At 31.7% G+C, this 19,602-nt stretch overlaps 1 protein-coding gene across 3 annotated transcripts in view; it reads left to right on the top strand.

The window, feature by feature from the left end:
- LOC127730056 (zinc transporter ZIP10-like) overlaps positions 1–19,396 on the top strand; it is a 59,427-nt gene extending 40,031 nt beyond the window's left edge. Inside the window, exons 2-9 of one of the 3 annotated variants that reach the window (XM_052238104.1) lie at positions 1,823–2,338; positions 6,513–6,696; positions 9,871–10,040; positions 13,857–14,015; positions 15,747–15,804; positions 16,125–16,364; positions 18,175–18,362; positions 19,135–19,396. In XM_052238104.1, the coding sequence (XP_052094064.1) occupies positions 1,913–2,338; positions 6,513–6,696; positions 9,871–10,040; positions 13,857–14,015; positions 15,747–15,804; positions 16,125–16,364; positions 18,175–18,362; positions 19,135–19,278 (1,569 nt within the window). In that variant the 5' untranslated portion in view covers positions 1,823–1,912 and the 3' untranslated portion in view covers positions 19,279–19,396. Of the gene's footprint in view, positions 1–1,822; positions 2,343–6,512; positions 6,697–8,045; positions 8,071–9,870; positions 10,041–13,856; positions 14,016–15,746; positions 15,805–16,124; positions 16,365–18,174; positions 18,363–19,134 lie in introns of those variants that run through there. The other 2 variants (XM_052238105.1, XM_052238106.1) reach the window with 2 other exon arrangements.
- Positions 19,397–19,602: the final 206 nt, after the last annotated feature.

Genomic DNA, 19,602 nt, shown 5'->3' with positions numbered 1-19,602 from the left:
TTATATACATTACGATAAGAAAAATAGCAAAAGGACTGATAACTTGCACTTGGTAATGATTATATAATAGCTTCTAATTACATGGAACTACACTGTTCCATAGAACCTATGTTTCGAACAGTTGCATGGAAGTGTAAAAAAAATGCAAGTAAGTTGATCGTATAAATTTAACAGCCAAAAATCAATTGTATGCATATAAGAGCAACATTAAACCTAGCCAGAAATGTATGCTTTTGGTTGAAAAATTATCTGTAAGTGTTCACATCTGTGTCCATTTGTCCTAAATGGATAGTTATTTCATTACAAAATATAAAATGTTTTCTGCTTTTTAATTCTTTTTAACAAATTGACTGTGTTTATTACACAAGATCGTGTTTTATGCATTGTTCATTGAGTTGCTATATGAAATCCACTAGGAAGTACAAGGGACGATAGAAGAATGTTACAATGCATGATTTCTATAGCAGCAGATATTGATATTGTATTCTTTGATATTGGTAGTAGAAGCTGCGATTTTGATTTATATTTTCACTCATACCTGTGTTTCAATTGTCCGTTATTTCAGTTTTAAAGTATTAAGATAAAAATAAGAAGATGCGATAGGATTAATAGCAACTAACTAAGGTTACCGTATGGCCTTCAATAGTGAGCAAAAACCATACCGATAGCAAGCTATAAAAGGTTCACCCTGTCAAATATAAAACATTCAAACGATAACCACTGAATTGCAGGCTCCTGACTTGGAGCATGCACATAGAAAATGTTGCGCGGTTGAACATGTTTGCAGGCGCTTCACCCTCCCCTGATCTGGGACAGTGGTGTAACACCTCAACATAAGAACAAACTATAAACATCAGTTGAAAAGGGTCATCAGATAAAAACAAAAGCACAAAAACAATGAGCAAAGTGACTTAAGATTCAAAGTACAGACCTGAGAGTACTTGCATGCAGCTACTTAAGGCTAGTTCAAAGCAAATAAAAACTATTAAAATGATCATGTTTTAAGACTACTTTATCAGTGTCAATTCAATGGGTATATTATTGAACTCACAACAGCTTGCTTCATCTTTTACACCCACTATTACGTTGTATTTATCATAGACATTTTAATGTATAGGGTCGCCAAAGGTTCTCAACGCCTAAAAATACTACAGGAGTAAACCTTGACAGTTGTGCTTTGATTAATACTAGATTATTTAACTTTCTTTACTGTTTTGATAAACAAATTATTTATGATATCACACGTTCTTTAAAAAATAAAATTAACTTTAGAAATAGTAATGCATGTGCTACAGCAATATTTTTTTTCGAACTTCAAAGCGATTTAACAATTGTGGTTTTCGAAAATATTTACTTCCTCTTATATAATTACTGGTGCCCAAAATAAAGTTGCAACTCCTAAGGGCAAAAATGATCCTGTACGATTTTGGTTGATCCGTTTATGCATTCTGTGTATCATAATCTCAATAATAAGTGATATATATACATTTTTCGTTCTGAGCCTTTGCTTGGTTTTTTTTGTCCACTAGAGAAAGACTTGAGGGTAAAAAGGATTTTTTTTATAAACATTAGTTTTTGTATCTTTTTCTCCAAAATTGTACTTTACAGTTTTATGTCATCGGCAGGAGAAAACTTGCATTTCTGTTAATTTACACTATTTACCATATAACATTTCTAATATTACTATATATAAATGACATCAAAGACTTTGAACAGTTAAAGCAGGTAAAATAATTAGGATATTCCATTTTAGAACATTTGTTAAAATGCTCTCACATGTAAAATATCATTATAATAGATGATTGGCCATTTTCACTTACAGGTATACGTTGAGTTTATGATGGACAGTGACACGGAACGACATTAGATTAACATAAGATTTTACGATATCTATACATATATCATTACGACGATGGAGAGAATTCCTTTTGTCAATACAGCCATAGTTTGTTATCTTTTACATACGTACCACGTGTCTGCAAGCTATAATGGTCAAGATGAGGATTTCCGGACAACAAACCATTCAAAATCTCATGATTCAAACATTTTCATAGACAACCTTTTTAACAAGTATGGAAATAAAACAGTAATGACATTTGAAGGCTTTGAACATTTAATGAATGGAATAGAATTAGGAAATATCATTTTAGAGGATTCTGTTAACGCCCATCGCATACTAGGAAGCAACGAAACCGAATTTAAGTCTTTACACCATCACAACCACAGCCATGTTGTGGATGTAAACCATCAGCTGCCAATACATAAACGAAAACGACGCCATGTGCACTATGAAAGTGAAAGACCTTCGGTCACTGAATCATCTGACATCTTGAAAATGGTTTGTACGTTGTTATAACTCTTTTTTTCTAAACAACATTTTGTATTTAAGGGCTTTCCAGTGCGTACTAGATGAAGGTAATTTCAGAACATGTTTGTGCAAATGGAAATCAAGTCCTTCTATCATACGTTGTTTAGTAATAATTTATTGGTATACACTCTATGAGTGCATTAAAAAGATTGACGGGATCTATGTAGAGTGTGATATGAATTCTCATTTCCAAATTAATTAAAATTAAGGTTATCTAAAACGCCCGTAAATTACATCATAATTATGTATATAATTTTTATATTCACTAATGCTCAATGGTAAAAAAAAAATAAAGATAACCTTCATCCTAAAATCGTGAAAGAATGATTTGCATTTAAAGTCTGGATATTGTCTCTTTATTGTTCAGCTCTGACAGGTTTGTATAGTGACGGACAAATAGAAATGGCGACAAACAAATATCTGAGCATTCTACGGATAATTAATGAAACTTACATAATGTTCATTTAAAGAAAAACGAGTTTTAAAGATAGCATTGGGATTAATCAAATTGTGAAATTGGTTTATACAATATGTTAAATATTAAAGGTATAAAAGGAATAAAAAGATGTGTGCTATACGCAAGTTTAACCAACAAACAAAAGCGAACACAACATATAACAGATGACTATCATCCAATTTGAGAGCAAGTTATTTTTTTCATCAGTTTCAGTTGTGACCAAAGCTTAATTTCACCACAGTTGAAACTTAAAATGACTAATAATGTTATTCAGCGCTGAACAATAACGTTCACGGCAATTTTGACAGTACTTTAGTATTGGCATGACTAAGGCGATATATTAGAACTGTTAACATTTCCAGTATATTAAGTAATTCATTGAGTTAAAAAGTTTGCAACTACCGTAAAATAGCTGACCTTAGTCGATTTTTGTAGTTTTATGTAGTCCTCTTTGGTTTTGTAACCTTTCGGAAGTTTATGTAACTTTGAGTTATGAGTGTATGCACTGATAGAAGTTCATCCAGAATCGTGTTGAAGAACGAAAATATAGTCATTATTTTGAGTAATTGTTTCTGTTTGCTTTTGTTTTGGTAAAATTTGTATCTAAAAGACAATATGTTAGTTTTTTTTGCAATAGTAAATTTTGCAATTTATTTTTTGCAAAGAATGCCCTTAATTTGTTGTTTTGAAAATTACTGGAAATATATAAAAATTGCAGTTTTTAGAGTATCTCATTAAAGAAAGTCTTTATTTTGTTAGAACCTCAAAGTACGCATATTACGCTGTGATGAATTAGATTAAAGTAAAAGTTGAATGACATTTGAAATGGCCCTAATATGAAATAAATTCAGTCATTTGGTCCAAACATCGCAAATCAAGCTCCAATGTTCCAAATCCCCTTTTTTACCATCAACGAGAAAAATACAACAAAGCTCACTAAGGCCTTTTCGACCTTGACTCGATCGCGTGAGACCGAATTGGTTATCAGGGTCGTAAAAACACCTATAATAGAAAAACAAATGATATGGGGTATCCATTCATGACTCAAAATCGGAACATATGTCAAACATTATTTTGGTACTTAATTTTCTATTTCAAACTGTCTTATTATATCGATTTCTATTGTGTACATTTCGTATGCAGCATGCATATTTTATTTATTCAATTGTAACGATCTCGAAATTCGCAATGACTTTAAATGTCCGAAATATTTGTTAATATTTGAAACATGTAAGATTATAAATTTATATTTGTCAATAACCTTTTAAACTCTAAGTTTATGCAAACATCTTACAAGTTCGTTATGCAACTTTTATTTGGTCATATCAAATACACACATAATTCAATTGATTGATGGATTGATCACCTATCCTAATTATCTTTGATGAATTAAATCACTTAATTATATAATTTCTGTTTACAACATGACCCCAACAAACTGTGTTGTTATAGCAACTTTATTTGGTATTTAAAGAAAGATAAATTTATAATCAGGGACTCCGTTTGGATATGCCAACGAGAGCACATAAACTGCGTTCTGATTTTCCATCGCAATCATATATATTGTTTTTGGCTTAAAATAACTAATTTGTAACACTGATATTTTATATTTGGACTTTATTAAATGAATTTGGACTTTACCAATTTGTTTATGTTTATTCTATTGAACTGCCGACTTGTGTGTGAATAAAGAGCTAGTACCCGCATTGTGAATCGTTCCCATAGACGGAATCCCACTCAAAGCCATTCCGGCAATATTTATTAGGGGAAGTGATAAATAGTTTTTCATACATACACAGCAAAAAAACACAAAAAAGCATTGAAACAGCGCTTATATTGCTGTTCTTCATCTCAAAGTCACAATGAGGCCTCTCTCTCTCTTAAAATTATGCAAGACCGCTTGGATTTAACTTAATAATCATGCAGAGATTGAAAACCATAAATATAAAGCTTTATACGTCAAAAATCAAATTCATTTGATAAAATTAAGGCACTGGCTACGGTTACATTGAAATGTAACAATAATAAAAAAGTTATTATTACATTGGAGACTAATTGCCGGAATGCAGTGTTGGGTAAGGAACCGATAATAATAATATTTGTGTCTACGGCTACGTTGTGTTATTGTTACGTTAATGCACTTCAATGTATGCTGGGACTTGTAATATGTTTTAAAATAAAACTTGAAAACTTTTATTTGAATATTACAATATTGCATACAATTTTTAAAATTTTATTTACAATGGCAGTTTTTACACATCCAGTATGTTGTTTTTAGGAGCATGTTTCAGACCGACGCATTTTTGGTGAAACCACTCTAGGCAGCCATCATAAACGAGTGATGCACCAATGTGCATGTCGGTTTTGCAGACTTTACATTTCCACTCTACAATATCAGTGTTTGAACTAGAACTGCGTTTGTATAACTGTATACAATTTGAGTCTTGATATTGTTTGAGTTTCGATTCAAACGCATCCTAAGTTTTAAATTTTTCACCCAAAACAAATTTTGTAATAGGAATCACTTCATCCATTGTTCAAAGCATATTGACAGTAATAAAGGTAGGTGTGCAGTTAAATACATAGAAGTGAACACTTTTCTTCTTAACATCGATCTATAGAACTATATTTTTTGGGCACTACTAAACTGTAGTAGTATCTTGAAGAACATTAAAACAATTTATACTTAAAAACTATTTAAAAACACTATGTCACGGTTGAATAATAATGATAATAATAATGATAATAATAATAATAATAATAATAATATCATTATTATTATTATTATTATCAAGTACATATCGAAGAATTAAGCAAGGAATTGTATATTTATACAATTCCTTGAATGTAACAATAACTTTTTTGTTATTATTACATTTTAATGTAACCGTAGCCAGTGCCTAAAATTAAACAGAAACTAGACACCAAATGTTTAAAGCCGGTATACTCTAGCAAATCAAAACAATTATATAACATTGTCATTTACTTTGTCGCTGAATGAAACTGAACCCGTGTCAAGACGAACAACACTGTCTATCTAATACTGAAAAGGTATAAGCTCCTTATTCTAAATGAAAAATTAATATGTTTATTTTTATAAAGAAGAATGAAATACTTATACATGTGTAACCAAAATCCTTCTTTCTGTAAACACTTATTTATTTTTTTAAGCTAAACATGAATATATTAATCCATTTTATATCATTATATTAAGATTGACATTTTAAATTATGTTGCGATGAAGTTGTCAAGGAGGGTAAACGTGAAATATAAGATGCGGTTATTATTCGAATGGAAAAGGCGTTGATGCAGATTTGAATGAAAGAACTTATCTAATGTATGATCATTCTGACAGAACTTTTTTCAAAGACCAAAATGTAGGTAGACACCTGTCTAACCATCATGACATGTGGTCGTCTCTGCAGACAAAGCACCAAACAATATGCCTGATGTAAACCGAAATAACTGTTTTATGTTTTTTATACACATCAAAATCATCAAAAACATTCAATCCCCCCAAATTGCACCGACTGTAAGCTGAGTCAGTCAAATTATCAATGTGGCATAAACCGGAAACTGCAAAAAAAAAATACGTTTTTGAAAGAATAACTTGTTTTGCTTTAGGTAAGAAAGAGTTTTTTTTTGCAGTGTGATTCATTTGAAATTGATTGTTGTTTATTTTTATAGTGTCTGAGTCCAGTTCAAATTTTAGATTTCTATGATATACACGAAGATGAAGTGATCACGAGGAGAGATTTCGAACAGCTATGCCCGGCGCTAATAGTTCAGTTAGATCAAAGACGATGCCTTAAAATGGGTGTTTTGATTCGTTACCGGGACTTTGCAACACCCGAAACATTAGGAACCAAAGGTAAGATGCTGTCATTATAAGTTGAAAGGAAAGTTGAAATATTTACTTGATTTAAGATGAATCCGTCAATGTTGAATACTTTAATAATCTTAGATATAATATGTGTTTTCTAAAGCTTGTTTCCTGCTCCAATTGTGTTTTTCAAGTGAACAGAAACTTATTTATTATTTCTTTCCTACTCCGCAAAATCAGTTACGATTGTTACTTTATATACTACACTATTATATATGTATATATATATATATATAAACATTTATTATATGTGCACTTTTTTGTAATATTCTGACGGATTCGTTTGTTTTGTTTTGTATTTACATTTTTCATTTTCTGTTTAAGTTTAAAGAATATTGCCTATGCTATCCTCAAGAATATTAGTTACATAGTGTGCTAGTGACCTAATACGAAATATATGGGGTCAGTATATTCCATATGGGATGAGTGCGAAGCTCGAATCCCCATATTGAATTTACTGACCCCATATACATTGTATATCGTATTAGGTACTAGTATTGTATTAGGTCACCAGCACACTGTGTAACGAATTTATCTTACCGACCATCTTAACATGTGGTATTTAGACTAGTGGCCTATCAAAGTGATGAAGTCTTCAATACTAGTATTAAGAACCTACTTCCATTGGTCTATTCAAAAACAAATGCCAACAATAACAACTTGTTAGCTTTAAATGTGTTTTAAATTTATTTCAATCGTTCAACATAAATTTCTTCGTCTGTTGAAACCTTTCAGATTTTTCCTCAACACTTTTGTTTTTACAAAGGGACATAACACCTCTACTAACTGTGCATTGAAATAAACCCTGCCTACTAATCCCATATGAAATATACACGGTCTCCACGCGGTTGCTTTGAACCAATCATATTCTTAGAAGTGCATAGGAGGTAAGATAATAAAGAATATTGCCTATTTTATCATTAAGTATAAAAAATATTGTCCAGACGAAACTTTTCAGATTATTCTTCAACACCGTGTTGTTTTTATAACTACTAACCATGTATTAAAATAAACCACGCATTATGCATACTAACCCCATATGAACTATACACGGTCGCTTTTAACCAATCATATTCCTAGAAATGTATAGCAGGTAAGATAATTGCCTTTTTTATCCTTATATTAGGTATAAAGAATATTGTCCATGTTATCCTTAAGTATGAAGAATATTGCCTATGTTATCCTTAAATATAGAATATTGTCTCTTTTATCCTTGGGTATAAATAATATTGCCTTTGGTATCCATAAGTAAAAAGAATATTGCGTATGTTATCCTTTAGTGTAAAGAATTTTGACAATGTTATACTTAAGTATAAAGAATATTGCCTACATTATAGATACATTATTTGTCATTACAAAAAGGTAAGCTGATATCTATGGAATAATTGTAGCTACCAACTTTATAGATCTTCATCGCTTGTCAGTAGTATTCCTTAGTTTAAATGGCATCTCGCATTTTTTTTCAATTTTGTTTATTTTTATTTATCTATTCTTTTATTTTGTTAGTTCATATTTTTAGCTCACCTGGCCCCAAGGGCCAAGTGAGCTTTTCTCATCACTTGGCGTCCGTCGTCCGTCGTCGTCGTCGTCGTCGTCGTCGTCGTCCGTCGTCGTTAACTTTTACAAAGATCTTCTCCTCTGAAACTACTTGGCCAAATTAAACCAAACTTGGCCACAATCATCATTGGGGTATCTAGTTTAAAAAATGTGTCCGGTGACCCGGCGAACCAACCAAGATGGCCGCCATGGCTAAAAATAGAACATATGGGTAAAATGTAGATTTTGGCTTATATCTCTGAAACCAAAGCATTTAGAGCAAATATGACATGGGGATAAAATTGTTTATCAGGTCAAGATCTATCTGCCCTGAAATTTTCAGATGAATCTGACAACCCGTTGTTGGGTTGCTGCCCCTGAATTGGTAATTTTAAGGAAATGTTGCCGTTTTTGGTTATTATCTTGAATATTATTATAGATAGAGATAAACTGTAAACAGCAATAATGGTCAGCAAAGTAAGATCTACAATTAAGTCAACTTGACCCCTTAAGGAGTTATTGCCCTTTATAGTCAATTTTTAACCATTTTTCGTAAATTTTTGTAATCTTTTACAAAAATCTTCTCCTCTGAAACTACTAAGACAAATTTAACCAACTTGTCCACAATCATCATTAGGGTATCTAGTTTAAAAAATTTGTCCGATGACCCCGCCCGCGAACCAAGATGGCCGACATGGCTAAAAATAGAACATAGGGGTAAAATGTAGATTTTGGCTTATATCTCTGAAACCAAAGCATTTAGAGTAAATCTGACAAGGGTAAAACTGATTATCAGGTCAATATCTATCTGCCCTGAAATTTTCAGACCAATCAGGCAACACGTTGTTGGGTTGAATTGGTAATTTTAAGAAAATTTTGCAGCTTTTGGTTATTATCTTGAATATTATTATAGATAGAGATAAACTGTAAACAGCAATAATGTACAGCAAAGTAAGATCTACAAATAAGTCAACATGACCAAAATTGTCAATTGACCCCTTAAGGAGTTATTGCCCTTTATAATCAATTTTTTACAATTTTTTCATAAATTTTGTAAATTTTTGTAAATTTTTACAAAATATTTTCCACTGTAACTACTGGGCCAAGTTCATTATAGATAGATATAATTGTAAGCAGCAAGAATGTTCAGTAAAGTAAGATCTACAAACACATCACCATCACCAAAACACAATTTTGTCATGAATCCATCTTTGTCCTTTGTTTAATATGCACATATACCAAGGTGAGCGACACAGGCTCTTTAGAGCCTCTAGTTTCTTTTGCTTAAACACTTGCTTAAAACTTGTAACTAACTGTAAAGACATGCAGTTAGTCTGCTGTCAGTAGAACCTTATTACTAAGTACCTTAGTACTGAATTATAATAAAAAAAATCGATTGAGTTAAAAGAATGAAAGAACAAGCCAATGACTAATATTTCGTACAAGAGTATAAGTACTGTGAAGTTTTTCTAAATTCCTTAGGATTTAAAAATGGCAAAAATATCGATTAATATTCTAAAAATGTTGTTAGAAATATAAAAACATTTCTTATTTATAAATATTTATGCGAAAATATTAAATGATTCTTAGTTAATATTTACCATAGAATTACATTTGTATTTTAAGCATGGGGATATGGCTTTGTTTGTCTGATCATCATAAGTATTAGTGGTTTGCTGGTGATATCGTTGGTTCCTTTATTGCAACGCATATCATTTGATGGAATTCTACAGTTCATGATATCGCTTGCAGTTGGTGCTCTGACTGGAGATGCTATGCTTCATCTTCTACCACATGTGAGTTTTATCTTGTTATATAGTAGATTACAGACTACTGTAAATCAACTTATTCTAAGAGACTATTATGAAGATTGTGGAGGTATCAAATGTTTAAGCCATGTTCGAGAACCTGAAATCATATTATAAATAGTCATTTGAGGACTCGTACATATACTTGACACTTTAAACATGTTTAATCACTGCACCTATTGCCATAAATGTGTATGAAAAGTATTGTTTGATTTCTACTGAGACTACAAAATGTAAAATAAAATGAGAAAAAAATTTATTCAAGATATTTGGAACATGGTTTCTCCTAACTTGGCTAAGTACTCGGCCATTAATGCTATTGGCAAATACATATAAAACAAAATTGATATGATTTTCTAACAATTTATATTCCCCAGGTCTTTTTTTTTTAAATCCAAACCATGAAATAATTGGATAGTTTTCTGTGGGTAAGTCATTCAATAAAACTGTTTACATAAACATGTTGGATGCATTTACACTTTAACTGCTGGAAAACAAACACGGTATTATTTTTATTTTATTAGTAAAACTTAAAAGAATATAGACTATTTTGAAATAATAAAACCATTAATTTTCCAATTGATAATATTAATTTTATGTCTGTTTTGGAAATAAAGTATAACAACCATTTTAAAAGTCCAAATACAATAAAATACAATAAAACCATTAAGTGTGTATGTAAACATAACTTTTTATTATATATAACCATTGGTTCAATCTTTTATCCTGTTGTTATTCAAGATTACAGGTTTATAATTTGGTACGCCAGACGGGCGTTTCGTTTTCAAGATTCGTCAGTGGTGCCCGAATCAAAGCAGCATGAATGTCAACTCGTATACAAAATTGAGGACCAACAATTTCGAAAAGTTGTGGCAAATACGGCTTAGGCAATCTAAGCCTGTGAGTAGAAAAACCGCAGTACAGTAGATTTACAGAAAATTAACATATGAATGCTATTTTGAGTCAACACAAAAGTTCTGATTACTGGACTGGTGATACCCCTGGGTATCATGCGTCCACCAGCAGTTGCATCGACCCAGTATTTGTAAAAACTCGTTAAAAGTACATGTACCAGGCATATAATTGTGTACCCCAAACGCGCGTTTCGTCTTCATAAGACTCGTCAGTGACGCTCGAATCAAAGCGTTTGGAAGGCAAATCAAAAACGAAGTTGAAGACCAAAATTCCGAAAAGTTGTGTCAAATACGGCTACGGCAAAATCCATGCCATAGGGTTTCGAATAATTCGATAATTTATAAACAGTAAATTTACAGAAAATTAACATGGCATGGATATTTTATGTCAACACAAACATGTTGGCTAATGGACTGTTGACATGGGTTAAAATGACCAACACTTTCCCACAATCATAAACTGTTTTCGTCGAAGAACATGATAATTTTTTGACGACTATTTTTCACCGTGATATTCATTACTGAGTACATCTAAAATGTGGACGTGACAGAGAGCATTTTTTTCAAATATCGTTGCATTGTGCTTGAGTACATTATTTTGCTAAATTCTTTTTAACAGCGTTTTAAAATATGTTGAATCGAATATCGAATATAGGTACATATATGAATATTAACCTCAGTGCAGAAAGAGTTGATGGACTGTAAAACGTGAAAATATTTTTTTAATTGCTGATGGTCGCATAAAATAAAGAATTATATTGTATCAAACTTCTTAAGTCATTTCATATCGTTTTGACACACTAAACGAATCGGAAATTGTACTTTTAGACAACGGTATTCCTTGTTTAGAATGTTAACTGAGGTCCGAAGCTAGGTTAAATCTGAATGATTTTACAAAGCTAAGAATTTGACAAAGAATTACTTTTCAGAAATAGAGGTAGGGCTAGTTTAACATGTATTTGTTTTTTTTACGCGTAGGATCAAAATAGGAAGGATGTTGAAACTTGCTGAAATTCGAATATCACATTCATACAATTTTTTCATTAATTTCACATACAATGAAAATCTAAAAAAAAATGTTATTCATGACATCACACTACATTTGAAGGCAATTTTGAATCAATATGCAAATTTTATATGTTTTTTTTATAAGATATTATATCGAAGGACTTAAAATTAATTAATTTGTATCCGAAAGACAACACATAGCTTTACTTCTAATATAATATCGGTGTTGGGTAAGAATTTCCTAATAATTGTTTTGATTATTCTTTTTAAAAATCCTCAATTTCGTCTTTGTATCTATGAAAATATTTGGTAAAAGTTTTTTTTTAAGTAAGTCTATTAACCATGACTTAGTTTAAAATATGTAAAGCAAAAGCGGGTTAACTGGGGACAAAACTGTTGTGATATGATAAATAGCGATAAATTGAAACACTCAACTTTTATATTTATGACTTAAAATTCTTTAAAAAGTGTTTATATTTCATATACTAGACAGCAAGTGAAAGCTTAGGCTCCTTTATGCAACTGGGGACAGGGGGCACTTGAGGTCATGTGTTGTGATTTAATTTTATGTAAATGCCATATGATGTTGTTTAAATTGTAATTTGTATATGTATATATATTATGGGTGTAATTTGAGCTTAACAAAGTATCGTAGCGATAACTCGCCAATTACATTGTTTGTTCAGCATTTAAAGGGTCATCGAATTCATCCAAGTATAGTTGTGCTGTATGTAAAAGCATCGGAAAGTATTTTTAGCATGATGACGCTTGATTTTAACCTTTTAAAATTCTTTCCCATTGGCAATAACAAAATCTCACTAGACAATTTCTGATGAAATTTTGTTTCATAGTTTCAGTTTCAGATTTAAAAATTATGTAAATGACTATATTTTTTTATTTCGAAAATCAACATTGTAAGCGCTCTTAACGTGCAGTTCTTTTTAGAGTATAATAATTCAATTTGATTCTAAGGTAACAAGATCTCCGACGAGGCTTATTGAATATCGTTGAAAGAGTGACGCTCCTTTGAAATGTTTCTAATATGGAAAATCAACATTGTAAGCACTCTCACACCAAATTTTCGATGGAGTAAAATCAAATCTATGTCAAAGATTAAAATCACCAATATCTTGATCTAGTTTGAAAATCAGCGCGGGGTAATATTTTGTGGAAGAGTTATACATCTTTGAAATATAAATTATTTGGAAAATCAATATTGTAAGATCTCTCATAAAAGTATTATTTTAGGGTCACTTGGAAATGTAAATAATTTGAAAACTAAAAACTGTGAATTCTCTGGCATCTGCAGTTTTCAATTGATTTTAATGAAAGTTATGTCAAAGGATTTTCAGCACTATATCTGATGAGTTTGAAAATTAGGGTTGATTGAATATTTTTGGGGAGTTATGCCCCTTTTGATTGTAAATAGTAAATGAAATCAACCTTTGAAGAGCTTTCAAACATACATTTCTCACTAGAGTAAAATTTATGACGATGGTGAACATCAGCAATATCTCGGACGAGGTCGAAAATTAGAGTTGAGCGAGTTGAGTTGATAGGAGGGAATATGTTCTTTAAAATGTAACTAACATTGAAAATCAACATTTGAAACTCTGTCGTACCTACATTTTTCTTTGGGGTTTGATGAAGTTTATATGAAAGATGTATTTGAAAATCATTACGGATCGATCGTTTTTAAGGGAGTTTTGCCCTTGGGAATCTAAGTAATGTATTAAATGCCAGTATATGACCGATAGGGGGACATTGGCTACTATATAGCAATTTTGGTCATAGGATAACGTTAATGGGAATGAGACTGAATGATAATGAATTTTGGTTATGTATTATTATTGAATCAATGCATCATGTAATTTATTTCCAGGCACTTGTTCCAGAAGTGGAAACGGATCATGAGCATGATCACGAATCAGGATCTCACAATCACGAAAACATCTACAAAGCACTGTGTGGTTTATCAACAATATATTTCTTCTTCCTAATTAGTCGGATTCAGACAATATTTGCGAACAGCAGAATGAAGGTACAGTCAGGTGAACAGTATATGTCCATAAATTGATAGCAATGTACTTTTGAGAAGGAAGAAATAAGCTTTAAATATTTCGAAGGAGCAATCTGAATATCAATTATATTTAACCGTCCCATCTCACAGATGGTCCCTAAAATAAACTCATTTTTTAAGCCAGATCCCGATCATGTGATTAAACTGATATTATTTGACACCATTCACGTGTCCGTTGGATACACAATCTAGTACATAATGGTTCTAGGTCTGTTCCACCAAACCTGCTTGTAAAATTTTAACAGTCAGTTTGCTATGTGTAACGATGGTTAAATACAAAGCTTTAAGACACCGGCTTAATTTGATTTAACCAAATGCGCTTTTCGAAGATTAGTTGGCATTTCTAGTCCAAGTTTCTAGAAACCAAACATCGGAAATACAAAAATTTCAAAACTTTGACTGATTGCTGTTTTATTCAATCATACCAACATATCTACCCATTTATACTTGTAACGCAAAACATTCCACATAAACATGATATAACGGAGAAAACGACAAGCAAAGAAGTAAAGTATAGAAAATATAACTTCTGTCAATACCATTGTACATTTTTAAAGTATCACCATTAAAGTCGCATTATTCAAGTGAAATGCACTGGTTACAGGTTAGTGATACCCTTGAGGGCAACCTTGCTTAATCACGAACTGGATATGTGTTTGGTGGTAATAAGCATTGTGTATAAGTTTCATTACATTTGGTTGTGGCAAAGTAAAATTAGAGTGCGGAAACTGCAAATTTGTCAAATTTTACAGCTAAAAAATGACACATTCTAATTATTAAGCGGTAGTATCAATCCGACAGTTACTTTCCCTAGCATAACAGTAATGATACGCACATTTATATCCTGTTTTTATGAATTATGCCTTGCTAATTCATTATAATTTTAGTTTACAATGTTCAGCTGTGACTTTTATTTCTTATTCATCACATAGATGGAAATTGTACTTGTTTTATGTAACGAAACCGCCTCAGTACACATGGTAACGCATCGAATGTGGGAGTTTGTGGTCATGCTTTCCCCAGCCGTGTCAAGCAAAAAACTTTAAAATTAGTATTTTGTTAAGTTACCAACCACTTGTCTTTAAGTAGTAAGAGTTAAGACAGATCGTTTTGTACTCAGAATAATATTGTGTCCGGTTAGCGCGAAATGTCTTCTTGTAGACTGTTTACTAGTTTAACATGCCTGTTAAAATGTTGCTCAGCTGATCATGCTGATCTCTGTCTAGTAAAAGTGTTAACATGAATCGTGCTGAATATATATTTAAAAAAGAAGATTTGGTATGATTTCCAATTAGACAAATACCAACCAGAGTTCAAATGAAGTGGATGTAAGAAATTATAGGAATTCGTACGGCCTTCAACAATGAGGAAAAGCCATACTGTATAGTTGGCTATAAAAGGCCCCGGCATGAAAAATGTGAAACAATTCAGACGAGAAAACTAACGGCCTAATTTATAACAAAATAGTTCACGATAAACAAATATGACAGACTTAAAATAATTTTATAATAACTACTTGATCATAAACAGCAATCTAGTCGTATAGGCAAATTGACTAGGGCTTAAGAATACAATATAATACTATAGTATTACTACTTATCTTATTGGCGTCTATGATACCGGGACAGTCATATGATAACTTTAATGAATATCTGAATTTAGTCTGATTCATCTGTTTTTCCTTTGTTTTAGGAAAACAACAATAAACTTGTCAAAATTCCAGAACAAAACGAAAAGTTAAACACAGAAGGTATGCAAATACAGATATTTGACAATATAATATTAGAGTAGGACTCAATTCGTGTATTACATAACTTTATGTTTGACAAATACAAATAAATAGTAAATTGGAATTAGCTACATAAAACATATTTACTTTTTCAAAATGTTGTACAATATATCAATTACGCAAAATTTGCATTGCAAGTAAACAATTTTAGATTATAAAATTTGCGTAACTGTATGTATGACAAATACTAAATAAATAATGAAATGTGATAAACTACATGAAATATCAGATATCTACTTTTGAAAAATATGGTACATCATATATACACATTTTCATTGTAGGTATCGAAATTTTAGATTTTGAACAGGAATTTGATGTACAGATACATCATAATCACGGACATACACATACTCACGTTGTACCAATTTCTGTTTCTGGAATGTTATGGCGTATAATTATCGGTGATGGCATTCACAATTTCAGTGACGGCTTAGCGATCGGAGTTGCTTTTGCAAACAGTATAACTGGAGGCGTAAGCACGTCAATTGCTGTACTATGTCACGAGTTGCCTCACGAAATGGGTAAATAAAAAAATATTATTCGTACTATCCATGAGAAACACGACGGGTGCCATTAGTGGAGCATGATCTGCTTACACTTCCGGAGCTTCTGAGAGCAGCTCCAAAGTGTTTAGTTGGGTTCGTGTTTTTAGTTTTTAGTTTTCTATGTCGTGTTTTGTGAACCTGGTTGTATTTTGTCTCCTTTCGGTTTTTTTTTGCCATGGCGTTTCCAATTTCTCAGTGAGAATTGGATCCAGATTTAACTTTCCTACCGTTTGCGGTTTCGTGTAATTGCTCCTCGGTATTCGGACCCCTCCGCGGATTTCGGATACCCAGTGTGTTACTCTCGACATATGAATTTTGAGTATTTACCTCCCGTTTTAAACATATAAATATCAGCTTGGAATGAAGAAGAGATGTTGCTTTATTAACTATAATAATATTTTCGGTATTTACATTGTTATTAGTGCTGTCAAATTGAAGTTTTGCCAAACCGGTTAATCGGATAATCTTTCGACCGATTAACCGGTTAACCGGTAATTAAGTTGATGTTTAAAGGCTTTATTTACAGTACACTAAAGATGCAGGCTTCATGACACGATGAATTGAAGTTTATTCTTGGGCATTATAAGTCTTGGCTTTGAGAATTCCTGGTGAAGTTTTTATTTTGGTAATCCAATACAGCCATATCTACAATGCCGTTTGTAATAATTTCAGTCAGATTGAGAAGATGAAAATCTTCTTGATCTCGGCGAACTGATAAAGTATGAAAATTCTGTGGGGTGTTTCAAATTGAGACGACGATTAAGCGTGTTACTCGTACTACACAGTATATGTTAATTCCATTCACATATGTTGCATTTCACAATTTTTGAGTTGGGATTCCAAAGACTTGGTCGATGGAGGTGGCATATTTACGCAATATTAAATCAAAAGTGAAATAATGAAGTAAATAGTAAAATTCAATTAGCTTATAATTGTTCAAAATACATGTATGGTAAAATAAATAAAACAGACTTATCATGCTCGAAATCCCTCTTCCACATCCTCGTTGTTGGGCAGGGGACTTGGACTAATGAATGGGTTACTTGCACTTGTATATAGTTAAATCCTGAAAGTATTATATTGTCATATACTTCCATGGTTAAATAAATATACCTGTAAAAAAAGGCGCGCAAATGTAATCAAAATCTAATTATAGCGCAAATGGAATGGTAATGCGCGCAGACGTAATGCACCGATGATAATTATGTTTACTTTAGATTTTGCCCCAAGCTGATAGACAAGTTGTCTTGGTGCTAATGAAATTTGTAAAATTAAAATGTTTTCAAGATAATTGAATAGCAATCAATATACAGGACAATTGATCTGCCAAATTAAGTACATGATGTAGCAATACAATCATTTAAAAATTCAAACGAAATTCAAATTTAATGACTGCAATACACATTTAAATATCGAATCTATTAGAATTGAAAAAAGGTCCAGTTAACCAGATATCGTTTTTTTGGTATTCGATATTCGATCTTTCCGACGGTTAGCCGGTTAATCGGTTAACCGTTGACAACACTAATTGTTATGTTATGTTTTCTTCTGTTTTATCTTTTAATATCCTTTAATTCTGATATAATACACATATGTTAATTGTATAATAAAAATCTTTTTTCACATAAGTCTAAATTGTTTATTTAAATTAATTTGTCAGTATAATTGTTATATATATAAATAGGAGATTTAAGGAATTTTCTTGTTAGGAAGTACATATTCAGTTGAATTAAATTTACCAGTTATTTCTCGTTATCGTGGTTTTAAAATCATGTTATTACTTCAGGAGATTTCGCTATGCTGTTGAAGAAGGGAATGAGTGTAAAACGAGCAGTTTTGTTTAACTGTTTATCATCACTATTAAGTTGCATTGGTATGGTGATAGGCATAGCAGTGGGAAACATTAGTGCTGTCAGCCTCTGGATTTTTGTCGCGATTGCTGGGATGTTCATTTATATATCCCTTGTTGATATGGTATATATCTTTAACATTTACATAAACAACATATTGCTGTAATTTTGATATAAATTTGATATAAATTGTACACTAAGAAAATTGACACCAGCATTACTGGATCTGTGTTAAACAAACATTGTCAAATTATCCCTTTTATGACTATGCTCATGACCGATGTATTAAATTGCCATTATTGCATACCACACATGCTAGTAATTATTGTACACATCCTTATAAGAAATATAGGGTATTATAAAAATATATCTGCAGTAATGGTTAGTAACAATCATATAGTCAACAGATTAACAAGCAAAAGTCCATATTACTATTCCGAACACTTTCAACATCTTTAACTTTTAAAGAAAACATGATGGGTAAAATCTACTTATGTTATAGTGCAACTCTATTCTAAGAGATGAAACTCTATCAACTGATTTAATTAATTTAATCTTTAAATGTTTTTCTTTTCGCTATGACTGAAGTTTGCACTATCCATAAAGCCTCTTGAACTCGTTGTATGTCGTGTCTCTCGTTCCTAATTGTAAAGTCCACACGAGTGACCCTTATGATATGTTTATTTTACCATATTTTACCATTGAATATTGAATATTGCTCCTGCTCCTATACACAAAATGATCTCACCATGTACATGTAAAGCTGAAACACCTAGGGTACAAGATCAATCCAATTAGATTTTTTTTGTTACTTGTTTCAATAGTATCCAAAATTTAATCAAGAGTAGATGTCGATTGAATAACTAATAATGTAAACGGATTTATTTTTTTCTTAGCTTCCTGAACTTACATCAGTACCAGACGGGGAGGAGCATTCGTGGAGACGATTGTTTGTTCAGATATGTGGATTAGGTGTTGGAACAGGAATAATGCTGACCATTGCAATATACGAAGAAAAAATCAAAACTATGCTAGAATAATTGGAGTTCAACGAAATATTGGTTATAACAGACACATATGATATAAACATGTGCATAATAAACCTTGGAATAGCATATGCTGGTGCTGTAGGTTTTATAATAAATAATATGCGGAGTTGTTCATAAAGGTATTTTTTCTTCACAGCTGACATGTAAGAAAAGTTCAAAAGCATAAAACTAAACAAAAAACACTTGGGTACTCAGTGGTGCTGTCAGTAGTTAGACAGACAAACAGTTAGTTTAGACTGTAATAAATCTTGCCAATTGGATTGAGTATGCAACCTGCCGTTTCATCTTATACAGTGCTAGAAGTGTACCAATGCC

The sequence above is a fragment of the Mytilus californianus genome, unplaced genomic scaffold, assembly GCF_021869535.1.
Source record: "Mytilus californianus isolate M0D057914Y unplaced genomic scaffold, xbMytCali1.0.p SCAF_2, whole genome shotgun sequence".
NCBI lineage: Eukaryota > Metazoa > Mollusca > Bivalvia > Mytilida > Mytilidae > Mytilus > Mytilus californianus.
The sequence above is the reverse complement of the archived record's forward strand: the minus strand, read 5'-3'. Positions and strand labels throughout refer to the sequence as shown.